This window comes from Peromyscus eremicus, chromosome 7 (assembly GCF_949786415.1).
Source record: "Peromyscus eremicus chromosome 7, PerEre_H2_v1, whole genome shotgun sequence".
NCBI lineage: Eukaryota > Metazoa > Chordata > Mammalia > Rodentia > Cricetidae > Peromyscus > Peromyscus eremicus.
The window spans coordinates 59,206,562-59,220,941 of NC_081422.1; the positions used below are offsets into that span (position 1 = coordinate 59,206,562).

The 14,380-nt window shown below is 49.6% G+C and overlaps 1 protein-coding gene across 19 annotated transcripts in view; it reads left to right on the forward strand.

Annotated features, from left to right (window-relative positions):
• Positions 1-14,380, forward strand: part of Megf11 (multiple EGF like domains 11) — a 214,805-nt gene that overhangs the window by 197,190 nt on the left and 3,235 nt on the right. For 2 of the 19 annotated variants that reach the window (XM_059266959.1, XM_059266962.1), the window contains 7 exons: positions 2,110-2,238; positions 2,723-2,851; positions 4,089-4,325; positions 5,660-5,778; positions 7,630-7,696; positions 8,134-8,235; positions 10,565-10,621. In XM_059266959.1, coding sequence (XP_059122942.1) covers positions 2,110-2,238; positions 2,723-2,851; positions 4,089-4,325; positions 5,660-5,778; positions 7,630-7,696; positions 8,134-8,235; positions 10,565-10,621 — 840 coding nt within the window. Of the gene's footprint in view, positions 1-250; positions 380-1,524; positions 1,654-2,109; positions 2,239-2,722; positions 2,852-4,088; positions 4,326-5,659; positions 5,779-7,629; positions 7,697-8,133; positions 8,236-10,564; positions 10,731-14,380 lie in introns of those variants that run through there. The other 17 variants (XM_059266957.1, XM_059266965.1, XM_059266952.1 and 14 more) reach the window with 16 other exon arrangements.

Sequence of the window (14,380 nt, forward strand, 5' to 3'; positions counted from 1 at the left end):
GACCCAAGACAAGCGATGCCCTCTATGGGCCTCAGCCTGTCCCTGTCAAAGGAATCGGAACAGGGCCTCTTGGGGTACTGCTGTGGGAGGAGGGGCACTCTATGTGATGGAGTATGACCTACCACTGCAGGTGTTGGGTCCCATCCAGATCATGGCTCTGGCCTTGGAACCTCTTGGGGTGCAGCTGTGTGGGTGGTGGCTCTTAGAGCCTGGGAAAGAAGGCAGATGCTAGGCTTCCGTGTGCCCACAGTGTGTGCTGGAGGGCACTTTGGGCAAGACTGTGCCCAGCTGTGTTCCTGTGCCAACAACGGGACCTGCAGCCCCATCGACGGCTCCTGTCAGTGTTTCCCTGGGTGGATCGGCAAGGACTGCTCACAGGGTAAGCTGCTGCCCCTGCAAATGCTCCTCTGTCTGTCATGGTGCCTCCACCCATAGAGCTGAACTCTCCTGGAGGCAAGAGCATCCACCCGAGACCCATGTATGTATCTGTTACTTCTGCGTGTATGATGTGTGTCCCAGGGCTACTGCATGTATGTGGAGGTGAGAGGCCAGCTCTATAGCGTCCGTTCTCTTCTTCCACTTTTATGGAGGTTCCGGGCATCAAACTCGGGTTCACCAGGTCTGGGTAGCAAGTGCCTTTACCCACTGAGCCATATCACTGTTCCCTGACCCTGAAAGTCCGTCCCACCTAGCTAAACAGCGAACTTGATGAGTTACTAGTACTGACCGTGGATATCGTTACTGCAGATATTAAAGGCATCAATATTGTCAGTGCCATTAATGCTGTGAATCCTGAGAATTCATACTCCATTAGCATCTGCGTGTAGAAAGAGCAGTCTAAATATAGATGGGAAGGAGGAAACAAGGCTGGCATGCTGGAGTTTGTGAGTAGCTAGGCTAGGACAGCCACCCCTGGAAGAATGGGAACATCCTGTGGGATGGCCCCTATGAATGATGTCCTGAGCATCCTAAGCCTGAACAGGGTGCTACAGTCTGATACCTTTCCCAAGAGAACCCCAGCCCTTGGCCTCTGAAGCTCCCTGTCTGATATGTGAGACAAAGCCAGTCCCTGTAAGGAGGTACCAGTTAAATGGCTGGACTTGGGGGAATTCCATTCTTGTGGGAGCCACAGGCTCCATCCTCAGACAGCACAAGACCCCAAAGAGGAGACGGTCCCTGCCACTTGTGGAGAAGTCAGTGTCGCCGGTGTCACTCCACCTCTATTCCTATCAGTCCCTCTAAGAGTGGAGGTGCAGGAGCCCTTGGAGCAAGGCTGCCTTAGTCACCCAAGAATAAGAGTGGGCAGAAATCTGGGCCTCATAGCAATCCCAGGGAACGAGGCCAAGAGGTGAAATGAGGGACTCTGACGAGAGTGTTATCAAGTCCCCAAAGGCCAAGAGATGGCCCTCTGGGTCCATCCAGATGTCCTGGCTCTGATGTGTACTCGCCTCCCCTCCTTCCCCTCCCGCTCCTCTCTGCCCTGTCCTCCCCTCTGCATCCTCCCCCACCCCCACCCCCCCACAGCCTGCCCATCTGGGTTCTGGGGCTCTGCCTGCTTCCACACATGCAGCTGCCACAACGGGGCGAGCTGCAGCGCCGAGGATGGGGCCTGCCACTGCACCCCTGGCTGGACCGGACTCTTCTGCACGCAGCGTAAGCCCTGCCTCCCAGCCTCCCAGCCACTCCCAGTCATATGCTGCGGCCTGCTGGTCACTTGGTGAATAGTCTTGGCTTGTAGAGGGTGGGGAGGAAGAGGCTGGCCCCAGGACCAGCCACACCTCAGGATCATCCAAAATCTTGAAAGGTCAAGGCTATAGAGTACCCCAGCAATCAACAGGATCAGACCCTCGGACCATGGGGAAGAAATCCCAGGGCTGCACAACGAAGAGACCAGAGCTTGTCCTCTGCTGCTGAGACCCTAGTTGCATGGATCGCCTTGCCCCTACCCTCCACCCCTTTAGACTGAGGTTCAGTGGGTACAGATGGCTCTGTGGGGCTCACTAGCCTTTATCCCATGCTGTGGAGGAAGCGGCAGTCAAGCCTGGTCCCAGCAACATCTCTGCAGTTTCCCTGAGCCCACAGCCACTGTGACCTGTGGTCTTGTTGCAGGTTGCCCTGCAGCATTTTTTGGGAAGGATTGTGGGCACATATGCCAGTGTCAGAATGGAGCCAGCTGTGACCACATCACTGGGAAATGCACCTGTCGAACAGGCTTCACCGGGCGCCACTGTGAACAGAGTACGCTGCCCCAGCCCTGTCCTGGTATTTGGGCTAGGCTTCTGCCTACTGCAGGGGAGGCTGCTTCCTCCAACCCCCATCCCCACCCCACCCCATCAGGGACACTGCAGCTCCTGTACTCTAGACTTTGAGGACAGCTTCTGAGGAAGACTTAAGGCTAACCCTACACACTCACGGTCAGAGAATTTCCACTTCAGACAGGGCAGGGGTGTGGTGGCAGATCAAGGAAGGACTAGAGAGAGGCAGGATTTTCTGGTCCTCTAAATGAGTTCAGGAGGAAGAGGCAGGTGGGGCCTGACTCGGGTGATACACTCTACCCATCCATCCCCAACTATCTAAGCACAATGGGCACTCCAGTTCAATAGGCTTCATCCACCGTGGGTGGAGTACAACTGTCCTGCTGCCACAGGCGTCCCCAGCTGCAGTGGGAGGGGTGGGGCGTGGCTGTGTCTCACTGTTCACCTGCACTCTGCATACCACACAGAATGTGCCCCCGGGACCTTTGGATACGGGTGTCAGCAGCTATGTGAGTGTATGAACAATGCCACTTGTGACCATGTCACCGGTACCTGTTACTGCAGCCCCGGATTCAAAGGAATCAGGTGTGACCAAGGTAACATACAGGTGGCAGAATGTGTGGACAGGGGTGGAAAGGGCCCAATCGCTAGTGGCTTCGGAGAGGTCTAACCAGACCAGCCGAGGTTTATGACACTACCTTTTACTCATAGTTGGGAGCTTCACTTCACAGTTTCTCCGAGCATATTCTCTGGGAAATCCCCCATGAACTAGTGCTGGGAAAGGCCACCAACATGCCAAGTTTGACTTCTGCCACTCCCTGCTAGGTGTTTCTGGGTGGGTCATTTCCTTTGCTGGACCTTTTACTCCACATTCAATTAAGATGTTAACCTTTGTCCAAAGGGCTCAACGTGACACTAGCTCTACACCTTGGCAACATCCCATAGTACATCTGAGGGGATCAAATTGAGGCAATTCAAGAAAGGCCTCAGAGATGCCTAGCACATATGAGCACTCTGTAAATGGTGGCTTTGAATGCAAAAATCTCTTTGTAAAGTTATGCAGACTTGGGAGGTTATTGTTGGTTCTAGAAGATGGGAGCAGAAAATAGGCTCTGAATTACCCACATCAGACAAACTTACTTTGCAGTCTGAAGCCATGCAGTTGAGGCAAATGCAGCGTTTGCTCCCTAGAGTGATAGCCAGCTCTCTTCAGTTAGCAGCAGAGAGCCAGGGAGAGGTCCAGATGCTGCACAGCTGGAGGACAGACCCTCACCAGATCAGTCACAGAGAAACCTAGCCACACACGTATAAGCAAGAGGTGTCTTGGGGCAGTAACAGGCAGTCACAGAGCTCCCAGCTGTCAAGGCCAGTCTATCACTTGGTGCTTACGACTCCCTGGGGGAAGATGGGGTTACTGTCCCCATGGACATCCTAAATCACACAGCTGGTAAGCAGTAAGAGTAGCTAAAGCCAGTTTTTCCTGACTGAATTACTGGTTAGGTGAACTCAGACAAGTTACCTAAGCTTGGTGACTCAGTTTATTTTTTCGAACTGTGTGGAAAAGGTAAATAGTTAGTTCCTTTTTTGTAGGTCTGACACAATGATAAAGTAACTTTAACCCATGTGTGGACCTGAGTAAATACTCAGTAAGCATTTATTTTGCTTCACATCTGAATCACGTTTTCTTTTTGTGATGCTGGGATTTGATCATCTTCCTGGCATTAGGAGAAACGGAGCACTGTGAGGGTTAAGATCAGGCAGGGATGAAGGGGATAGCCAGGAAGTATATCAGAATCAGGCCCAGCTCTGGCTCAGGCCTCCCTCTGCCCACAGCTGCCCTCATGATGGACGAGCTGAATCCCTACACCAAGATCAGTCCAGCTCTGGGAGCAGAGCGGCACTCGGTGGGTGCTGTCACGGGCATCATCCTGCTGCTGCTCCTGGTTGTGGTGCTGCTGGGCCTGTTTGCCTGGCGACGGAGGCGGCAGAAAGAGAAAGGCCGTGACCTGGCTCCCCGTGTCTCCTACACCCCGGCCATGAGGATGACCAGCACAGACTACTCTCTCTCAGGTCAGGCTATGCCCCAGTACCTCTTCTTCACCCATACAACCCAGCAGGAGGCATGTGGCCTTCTTAGGAACATCTACATTCTTGGTTCAACATGGGTGGTTATACCTGCAGGGTGGGTGGCTGGGCCCGGGGATGTTCACCCCTTAGAGAAAACGGGGTTGGAGAAGTCTGTGGAGTTCCAAGAGGGTGTTGCTTCCTGGAGCCCAAGCTCCAAGGAACTCAAGCTGGATGCCACCCCCCACATCCCCACCCTCATCGGGCTGTGTCTACAGGAGATACATAGTAAGTAGCAACTTTTCTAAGCAACCCAGGGAACAGTTCCCGGTGTGAAGCCCGAGCACCTTGGCAAACTGTGTCCTATGGACTTTTGCTTTCCCTGGGAGGGCCTCAGACCATCCCTGAGGAGCTCCCCAGAAGTGTAGTAACAGGGGTGGTGCCTCACTTAAGAAGTGTCCCACAGCCCTGTGTGCTTAGATATGGTAGAAATGCCAGTGGGCATCCTGTGGTAGTCTGAGTGAGGCATGTATGGAACTGCACCAGATCCGTTCTCTCCTCTGAACTGGTACCTTGAAGAGAAGGCTTTGTGCTTCATATTTAACTAACCAGCAGAGATTCCCGAACTGCCTTGGTGTTGGTTAGGTCTGCACTGTTGAAAAGAAGGTGGTGACTTTCCAATGGCTAACAGCTGATCTATAGCCTCCTGTACCTTGTGCTTAATTTAGAGCATCTAGACCACATCTGCCATTCCTGCTAAGGGTTGCTTGCTGTGTGCCAGCTCTATGCCAGGAACAGGATAGACAGCGCTGGTCCCAGAGATCTCCTGGCCACTCTGGGGTCCAACCAAAGCCAACATCCTCTGATGAAAGCCCAGGCCCACTGTGATTTGGCAGTTTTCCTCTATAATGACAATGAGCAAGAATGGCTGGATTTTCCCCAGTCCTGTAGAATCCTCAGAAGAGCTGGGGTCAACATAAATGGAGTTCTCTATGTACTTATTACTAGAGTCTGGCCATAGAGGGAAGCAAGAAAAGCCAATACACCTAAAATAGCAATTCAAAGACATAAAGCCATCAGAGGCAGCAGTCAGTAGCTTCCAGCTGACCATGACACCCCGTACTAGCAAGCCTGGTCTGTCAGCTACACAGAGGGCCAGCAGTAAAAATAAAACATGGCTGGCTCTCCCACTTGCTTTAGGGCCACTGGATGCCAGGTAGCTTGGAGGAAGGGGGGGATTTGACTGTCTCTCTACAGTGCCCAGCTCCAGCATTAGTCTTGGGGGCATCTCAACCAAGGGCAGGTGTATGATGGAATACGGCTCCTTGTTCTCTTCCCAGATTTGTCTCAAAGTAGCAGCCATGCCCAGTGCTTTTCCAATGCCAGCTACCACACACTGGCGTGCGGGGGGCCTGCCACCAGCCAGGTCAGCACTCTGGACAGGAACAGCCCCACCAAGGTACTGGCCCCCTGGCTCCCCGCCCTCATCAACTATCCTCTCCATTTAACACTCCCCTCTGCCCAGGAAGGAACTGCACCCCACATAGAGGCTGTGTGGAACTTCTACGTTAAGAATAATCCTAGGACTCATGGGTCATGAGAACACTCTGAATCATGTAACTGGGAAAGAATATGTTGTATGGAGAAAGCAAGCTCTATCCCATGCAATTACATCACACTGCCCACTGCACTGGAACATACCTGCACCTTGTGCACAGATAACTAGTACCTACCAGAATACAGTAACAGCACATGCAACCATCTTATCTCATACCTGTGTATACCACATAGCCACTTTGGTCATATGCCAATACATATACTCAAAACATATGTGCTTACCACAAATTACTGCAGTGTGTTAGCAATATACTCTGAAGTAACTCTATTCAATTAACCACTAGATGCCTCTTAAACTTGGGCATAAATGTCATCAATACACACATCAGATGAGAACCCAAATACTAGCTAGTATTCTTGCTGAAAGAGGGTGGGCCAGTTGTGTGCCCTCCTAGATAGCTCCAAGCACAACACTGAGTCATAGAATAGGTAGATGTCCTTAGTCACAAATATTACCAATCTTAGAGATGTCTCATCACATATGTATGTAGATAGGATGTAGTGCATCCCTTGATGGACCAGTATGAGGCAGAGTGAGAGACTGAGACATGAACAGCCCCAAATATAAGGTTTGGGGGGGGGGGGCTTTTTGCTATACACACCTCGTAACACCCACCTAAGCATGTGCCCCCCACATACACTCAGAATGGCAAGACCATTTGGGGAGTGACAATCCCGGGATCCCTGGCTTCCTGTACCATCATCTATCCTGGGCCAGGAGCATAGCTTTCACTTTTAGACCTCTTCTGGAGCTCTGAGAATCCCCTCCTCCTCATCTGTCCCCTGAAGAATTACCACCAGCCCACAGACCTGGGGGCTGCTTTTCTATGAAACAGGCAAGGTGCACGCAGGTTACCTAGAGGCCTAATAGCTTTGGCCACTCTGCCTGTCATCTTCCACTCAGGACTCCTTGTCCAGGCTCAGTTCAGCTTTAAACTTGAGGAGCTGAGCGAAGAGGCAGCCCTTGATTAACTACAGCCATGTTATTGAAGCTGCAGCAGGCTAGAGGCACAAGCCAGGGGTAAGACAAAGGTTGGAGGCCATGACATTATTTGTACAAGAGCAAGCTACTCTTTCAGTAGAGGACTGGTTTGGCTCCCCTCACAGGGGCTGAGACTGGCTTTATGTAGACAAGAACCCCTCCTGGCAGAACATCTGGAGCAAAGGTCGGCATGATGCCATGGACGGGACAGGCAGCTGAGACCTGAATTCTAGAGCTAGCTTTTCTCTGGCTCCTGTGTATCTATGAGTATGGCCCCATGTCTGAAACAACATCCTTGCCTCACATAAAGGGCAGTAAGAGAATGGAGGGAGGGGACTGCATCATCAGTCTCACGACTGGAACTTTTCCTTGGTCACATGAAAGAGACTCTCCTATATGGCCCAGGGGCAAGAACTGCAGGTAGCCCTGTTTCAGATGAGGAACTGATAGAGCTCCCCATATCCCTGCAGCATAACCCCGTATGCCACAGGGGCCTGAGAACTTGGTTTGGGCATGTACTGTTTTCATTGGCCTCAACTACAGAATGGGAGCTTGTCATACAACATCTGTCTGGTCCTCCTTTACTCAGTCATCCAGGGCCTGGGAGCTCAGAAGCATCTTAGGGATGGGTACACTGAGGCTGGGCCAAGTGCCAACTTGGGGAAGGGCAGCTGAGGCATGAGGTATTAACTGGCTCTCCTCTCCAAACAGCTCAGTAACAAGTCCCTTGACAGAGACACAGCAGGCTGGACCCCCTACAGCTATGTGAACGTATTAGGTCAGTAGTGGTTCGAGTCATCTTCCCCATCAGTCCCACCATGATCTCTGTACTGAGGGGAGCTGCTCCATCTAAAAGCAAGAGTTGAGTACAGAGCATGGCTTCCCCTATGGTGTACAGAGAGCGCATGGCTGTGGCCCAGTGATTACTAGGAATGGAATGAGGAGATCTCCAGTGGAAGCAGAAAGTGTATTTGCCACTGTGGAAAAGGATCCTCTGCCTGACACTTTTGAAGGCTTCTTCCCTCTGCCCTAATGGAGGGCGGAATGGAATGGGAGGGGAGGAGAAAAGGACAGATAACCCCAGCCCCTTTGGATGCTCCATGGAGATCCTGATTCCTTCTGGCCTGCCCCTACCCTACCCTCTGCTTCCCACCCCCTCCTCCTGCCATCCAGGCCCTAGGAATAATGGCTCCTCCCTGTCATTCCTCTCACTAGACTCCCATTTCCAGATCAGTGCCCTGGAGGCCAGGTACCCGCCCGAAGACTTCTACATTGAACTTAGACACCTCAGCCGCCACAATGAGCCACACTCACCAGGTCAGACCCCCAGCCTTTCCTTCCACCCCGAGAGCAGACTGCTCTGCACCCCATCCCTGTCCCCATGGAGCCTACCCAGGATTAGTCTATAAGCCCTGTGCCCTACTCCAAGGCGGCAGTTTGTCCCAGTCCTTCCTCCTACCCTTTTCACCCTCACATGCTGGCTAATGTGGACAAATCGGGGTTGCTTATGGAGGGGACACAGCCTAGCTGTACACTCCATTCTGCACCACACAACCCAATAATGGTGTCAACAACACAAGGCTGACTCTCTGCACAGAAACGTCAATGATCCCAGAGAGGCCCCAGAACTAACACCTTAGAAAGCAAGGTAGGGTTGCTGAGAAGAGACTGGGAGAAAGGTAGGCAGGATCTACCACCTAGTATCCTCTAGACTCAAACACTAAGCTCAAATGTGGTGGCCTGAGAGAAGTGTGGCAACTGAGTCCTGAAAGGGGAACCCGAGCATCAGTTTTAAAAATGAGTGTCAAAAGAGATGGACAAGGACTGTGGCCTCCCTACAAAGTAGCTCCTTTAGGGCGCCCTGGGGCAGGGCCTCAGAATGCTTAACAACTCTAGGTTTGAGTTTGGGCTCTAGGTGACTTAGTGCTCCACTGAAACTAAGTCAACCTTCACAGGTCTCTAGTCCTGGAAGCATGAAGGTTTGGAATTCATCTTGTTGAGCAGGCATGGTTGCAAGGACCCTGCTAAGCACTCAGTACCCCTAGGACTATAATATAATCCCTGTCCTCACTTCACATTGAGGTCACTGTGATCCAAATAGGAGCATGGGAGCACTCAGGCATCATCTGGGCTCAGCCCTAGTTCCTCCTAGTTCCACAGACCTTCAATCACTGTAGCTAGAGCACTACACACTAGCTCACAGCCAGCTAGGCTGTGGCCATTGGGGGGAGAACCCCTGAGATGATCTAGGCTCTACCACAACTCAACTTTGTATTTGCTTGTATACCCTTGAACAAGTTTCTGACACTCTTTGGACCACTGTTTCCTGAAAAGGGTGGGGGGTGCTAACTGTAGACACTCTCCTTTCTTCAAGAAAAGCAAAGGAAACCCTTGACTATTAAGTGTTCAACTGAGTTCAGCATGGCCTGCTGCAGGTTTTTAAAGGGTATGGGTTCCTTCAGGACTTTTAGAATAGCTTGCTTCTGCTGTATCACTCAGGACGGTGTGTAAGGTGGGCACATAGGCCTGAATTCCTGCAAATTCAACTTGGGAACTCTATGTGGAGGAAGGATCCAAGTATCAGTGGATTTGTCTTTGGTGTTAGAAATGTGGGCAAGTTAGGTGGAGTTAAACTATATTAGTATTTGTCGATTGCCTTGCACTGTTTTCAGTTAAGGATCAAGGTGTATCTAGTTTAAGAATCCATACTGTTCTTGGTTCCCAGCACCCATATCAGGCAGTTCACAACCACCTGAAACTCCAGCTCCAGGGGATCCAATACCTCTGGCATCTGTACACATAGAATATATATATAAATATATATATATTTTATATAAAAATAAAAAATCTAAAAAAAGGCAAAAACAACAACAAAAAAAGCAAAACAAAACATCAGAGTGAAGGGGAGGGGAGGGGCATAACTGAGTTAATCATTACTGTCCCAACCTGGAAAGGCCAGACTTGGTCCCACCCCTGGGATCACTTGTAGCAATCAACTCAAGTTTATGTCCTGCTTGTGGCTCAGGACCATGCATTCTGGGAACCTAGGAAAAAAACAAACAGCAAAATGAAAGAAGTCCTTAGGGCTGAAAAACATTGGCAACATTTTCAGGAACAAAGCTCTACTTCCCCACACCCTTTAAAATGAGTAACTGAGTAAGCTGGCTGTGGCTAGGAATGATTGTTCTTCCTGGAAAGTAATTAAGTACCCCAGCTACTTGTCTACTTCTCTCTGGCTCCATCAGAGCTACGAGGTGAGAAACCCTGCTTCCAACTCCATTCTATAACCAAGGGAAAGGAGAATTAGAATTCTCTGCATTGTTCCCTCCAGCTAAGGACTGGTCCAACTTCATTCCTTACCCTGTGCCTCTAGAGTCTGGCATTTCATCTATAGAGACCAAAGGTGGCATCCTGAAAGGCAGGTGCAGGCTAAGAGGAAAGCCAAAAAGGCTGCAGCCCACCTTAATGCAATGAGCCCTTAAGAATCCCTCTATGTTCAAAACTATTTAGACTAGATTAAATCCAGAATAATTTACTAGGAGTAAACTATTTTCTGGGTAAAAGAAGAAAGACAAGGGGAGGGGGAAGCAACCAGCTGTCTAAAGAAACCTCACCCTGTATTTTCTTTCCTTCTGTTTTTATGCAGGCACTTGCGGAATGGATAGACGTCAGAACACATACATTATGGACAAAGGCTTCAAAGGTAGAGTATCTAATCCTGATGTCCTGTTACCGATCTGAAATGGCAAGGAATTCTGCCTGAGAGAATACTGCAAACCCCATGCCCCGTAAAAAACAAAAAAGCTAAGAAGCTCAAGGGACTCAGAGCCACTGGGTGACTCTGCCCAGGAGGAGCAATCCTAATAATAATGAATTCATCTTTCCATTGCAGTTGCACCTGCTTAGCAAACGCTTATGGGTTTGTTATAGATGCCAACTAAATGTCTTCGGAAATGTAGACCATCATTACCCCAACCAATTAGTACGAGTTAAATTGATTATAAATCTGAAATAAAGTCAATCTACCTGCCCCAGAGGCCTTCTGTTGTTGTACTGGCAAGGACCACCACCCTGCACCTGCTGCCTTTCTGGGGCACAAAGATTGCAAATGATGCCCAGTGTTAACAGCCCCTATCCTCCAGAGAACTCTGCGTCCAAGACAGATCCCTATGCCACAAGAACTACATACAAGGCGGACCATCCCTCTAGGAAGTCTACAGGTGAAGCCAAAAATCAAAGATCGAGTCCAGCCCCCCCAGTCAGGTCCCAGGTTTAAATGCTGAACATGTGAGCTAGGCAGGGTGCTTTGGAACTCTGTCACTTATTAACTGTGTGTTTCCTAAGGTTGTTTCTTCACCTGCAAGGTTGGGATAATTATGCCTGTCCTGTTGACTCATGCCTGTCTTATTATCTAACAAGGTTATCTTGGGTGTCCAATAAAGTCGGATGGGAAGCGCTTTTGTGTATTATAAAAGTGGTACCAATGTGATGTCTCTGGGAAATGTTTCAAAGTCTCAAACTGAAAGTAATAAAACTCAGCAAAAATCCCAACTGATATTCTAAATCTACCTCTGCACCAGAATCACCTCACAAGTTATGTTCAAATCGCAGGTTTACACCCCCCATCAGATTCTGCTGCAGTAGATGGAGAGGAGTACCTCAGGCTATCCTTATCAATTTTTATCCAACTGTCATTAGTCTAAACTGCCCCCAGCTTTCCCAGGTTTCTGTTCTGGTCTTTCAGACCTAGCATGACCATCTCCTAATCAAGGAGAGCAACTTGTGTACAATCTTAGGAAGTTGGCGATCAGAAGTGAGATGAGCAGAACACGGGTGAAAGAAAGAGAAGAGCAGGCTGAGCGACCATCAGCAAGGTTTAGGAGACACAAAGCCCAGGAGACCTGTCTGAGGAGGAGGCCATTCCCAAGCTCTAAGCTAGCCCATAGGCAGTATTACCCCAGGAGCTTGATTATGGCAAGTTTCTGAGGGTTCTGGTTTAAACCATCCAAATGGAGGCACACACCATTTCAGTATGTGAGGCTGCCAACAGAAGAGGCATAATGCCACTTGTCTGCTATGACCCTAAATCTGTTTCTCAATGTGGAATGGGGGCTAGAGAGCTATCCTGGGGCCTTTGAAGCTCTGAGAAGATGCATGACTCAATGGAGAATAGCTCAGACAAGCTCTGAGACTAGTGTACAGGCACACCTTCCCTATACACCTTGTCATCCTGTGCATGGTGATTAGGGTAACTACTTTTAAACTCAAAACCATAAAACAGAGCCAATGAACAGAGCCTCGGCATCACTGCATTCCTGTCTTATGGACTCATCTGAGTGCATGGGAGGCTCTCACAGGCAAGCAGCCAAATTCTGTTTCACAACTGGCTCTAATCAGCCTTTTAGAGAGAACTGTGTAGGCAAATGTACATCAAGTGTTGGGGGCCAACATGGCACAACAGAGTTCAAAAAGAAGTCAGTGAAGTATCACTGTAGAACTTAAATATGAATGTCAGAATGCTTACAAAACAAAGCATGGAACAAACCCTACCTGCTGGCTAAATCCCCAAACACTTGTGACCAGCTACTTCATGTCACTAATGTAAACTATTTCCTAAAGCAATAGGGGCAAGCCAAACCCAGCAGGACTAATAAGAGTCTAGGGGTTCTCTAAACTTGGTGTGTGTGTGCGGGGGTGGGGGGTGGCTTGCCAGAGAAGGAAAGGATTTGGGCTCCAGTTCAGCTGTACAGTGCTCACTAGACACAGCAGTACGTGTGGGTCTTGGCTTTTTTTTTTTTTTTTAAAGGGACAGTTGTGATAGTACCACCTCTAAGGCCCTTTCCAACTCTGACATTTGAAAAGTCCTAATTCAGTAACATCTACTTTTCTCTAACTGGGAACCATCACCTTGGGAGGCTGAAGGAGAGTGCTTACACAGCTAAGCACCTGTCTTCCCGTTTCTTAAGCATAATGACTGTACAATCAACTGTCGTGTCCAATTCCTTGTCTGTCATGCTTTCCAAGTGTGACAGAAAACAATCCACTTCTCTCCACCTTCTATCCGGGAATCCTTGGGCCTGGACTGCCATTCCCCCAGCCTGTACTCCCTTGCTACTCACTCCCTCAAGTGACTTTGGCTTCTCAGACATTTCGAAGCCCACTGACATCCTGACAACTCTTGTGGCTGGCCAGTGTTTTCTGCCTCTCAGACAACCAACCCCCCGCCCCGTACGTCCCATCCCTCCCCATATCCTGTCTCTCACGGAAGTGAAGAATGCTAGCTTAACCCCAGGAACAGAAGCAGCACACTGGCCTCCTATTGACAGCAGTAGCTCAGAGGTGAGCAACAGATACTTAGTGCCTGGGTTTCCACGTAAAGCTGAGTAACCTGGGCCTTAAATGGGTATCAGGCCTTAATAGGTTCAGAACATACTCTTCACATATTGGGAAGTTGTTTTCTCTCTAGACTTGTGCTTCCTCAAAAAATGAAGATGTTCATTTCAGAAAGCCATCTTGACTGTGAGGACATGCACAACGGTGTAAGGTCCAGAGGAGGAAACAAGGAGAGTGAGTGCCAGGGCACTTGGAGGACTGCATACTTCCCCTTTCTTTACACAGTGCCCTGACAAGCTGGCACTGGGGTGGGAATGGGGCTGGGAAGGGATGAGGAAGTATCCCAGCCCAGCTGGTTACTCTTCCCCACACCCTGTCATCAGAGCAGGCAGGTGGATGACTCAACAAGAGAAAGGCTTGGCTTCCTGAGGCTGAGTTCTCTGGCTTGCCTTGCCCCATCTCCTCCAGTTCCCAGCAGACATGGGATAACTCAGCACCCTCCCCAAACACCACTCTCCATGGGTTTCTCCATCCTGTCTTGACCTGCAAACCTTGTATGGAAGATCCTTGGCCCTGAGCCTAATTCCCTTCACCCCAGCTACAATTTAGCTCAGGAGAAGGAATATACTGAAATGGATAAAAGCTAACATTTTCTTCATCAAATATTGAGAGCAGCCCACTGTTTCACTTTCTGGTGAAAATACAGCTGGGTGAGGCTCTAAGGCTTTCCACTACTCTAATTTAGCCTTTCCTCTCAGCAGGCCCTGGTATTTCTAGGAAAGACAAACTGAAGCAGCTATAAAGAGCTTACACTCCAGCTAACTACATATGCTGATGGAAAAACATCTTGATTGTCAGATAAGACAGTGGTTGAGTCCTAAGCACTAAGCATTAGACTAACAAACTTTGAGCTTTGGTTTCCTCATTTCTAAACAGTAACAGCAGTCCTTTCCTGCCCAGCGCCCCACCAAGTTTCTTTCTTTCTATTTGCTTTGAGACAAGGTCTCACTATAAAGTCCTGGCTGGCCTGGAACTTGATGTGTGAACCAAGCTAGGCTTAAACTCAGATCTGCTAGCTTTTGCCTCCCAAATGCTGGGATTACAGGTGTGCCTAATCACAGCCAATGCC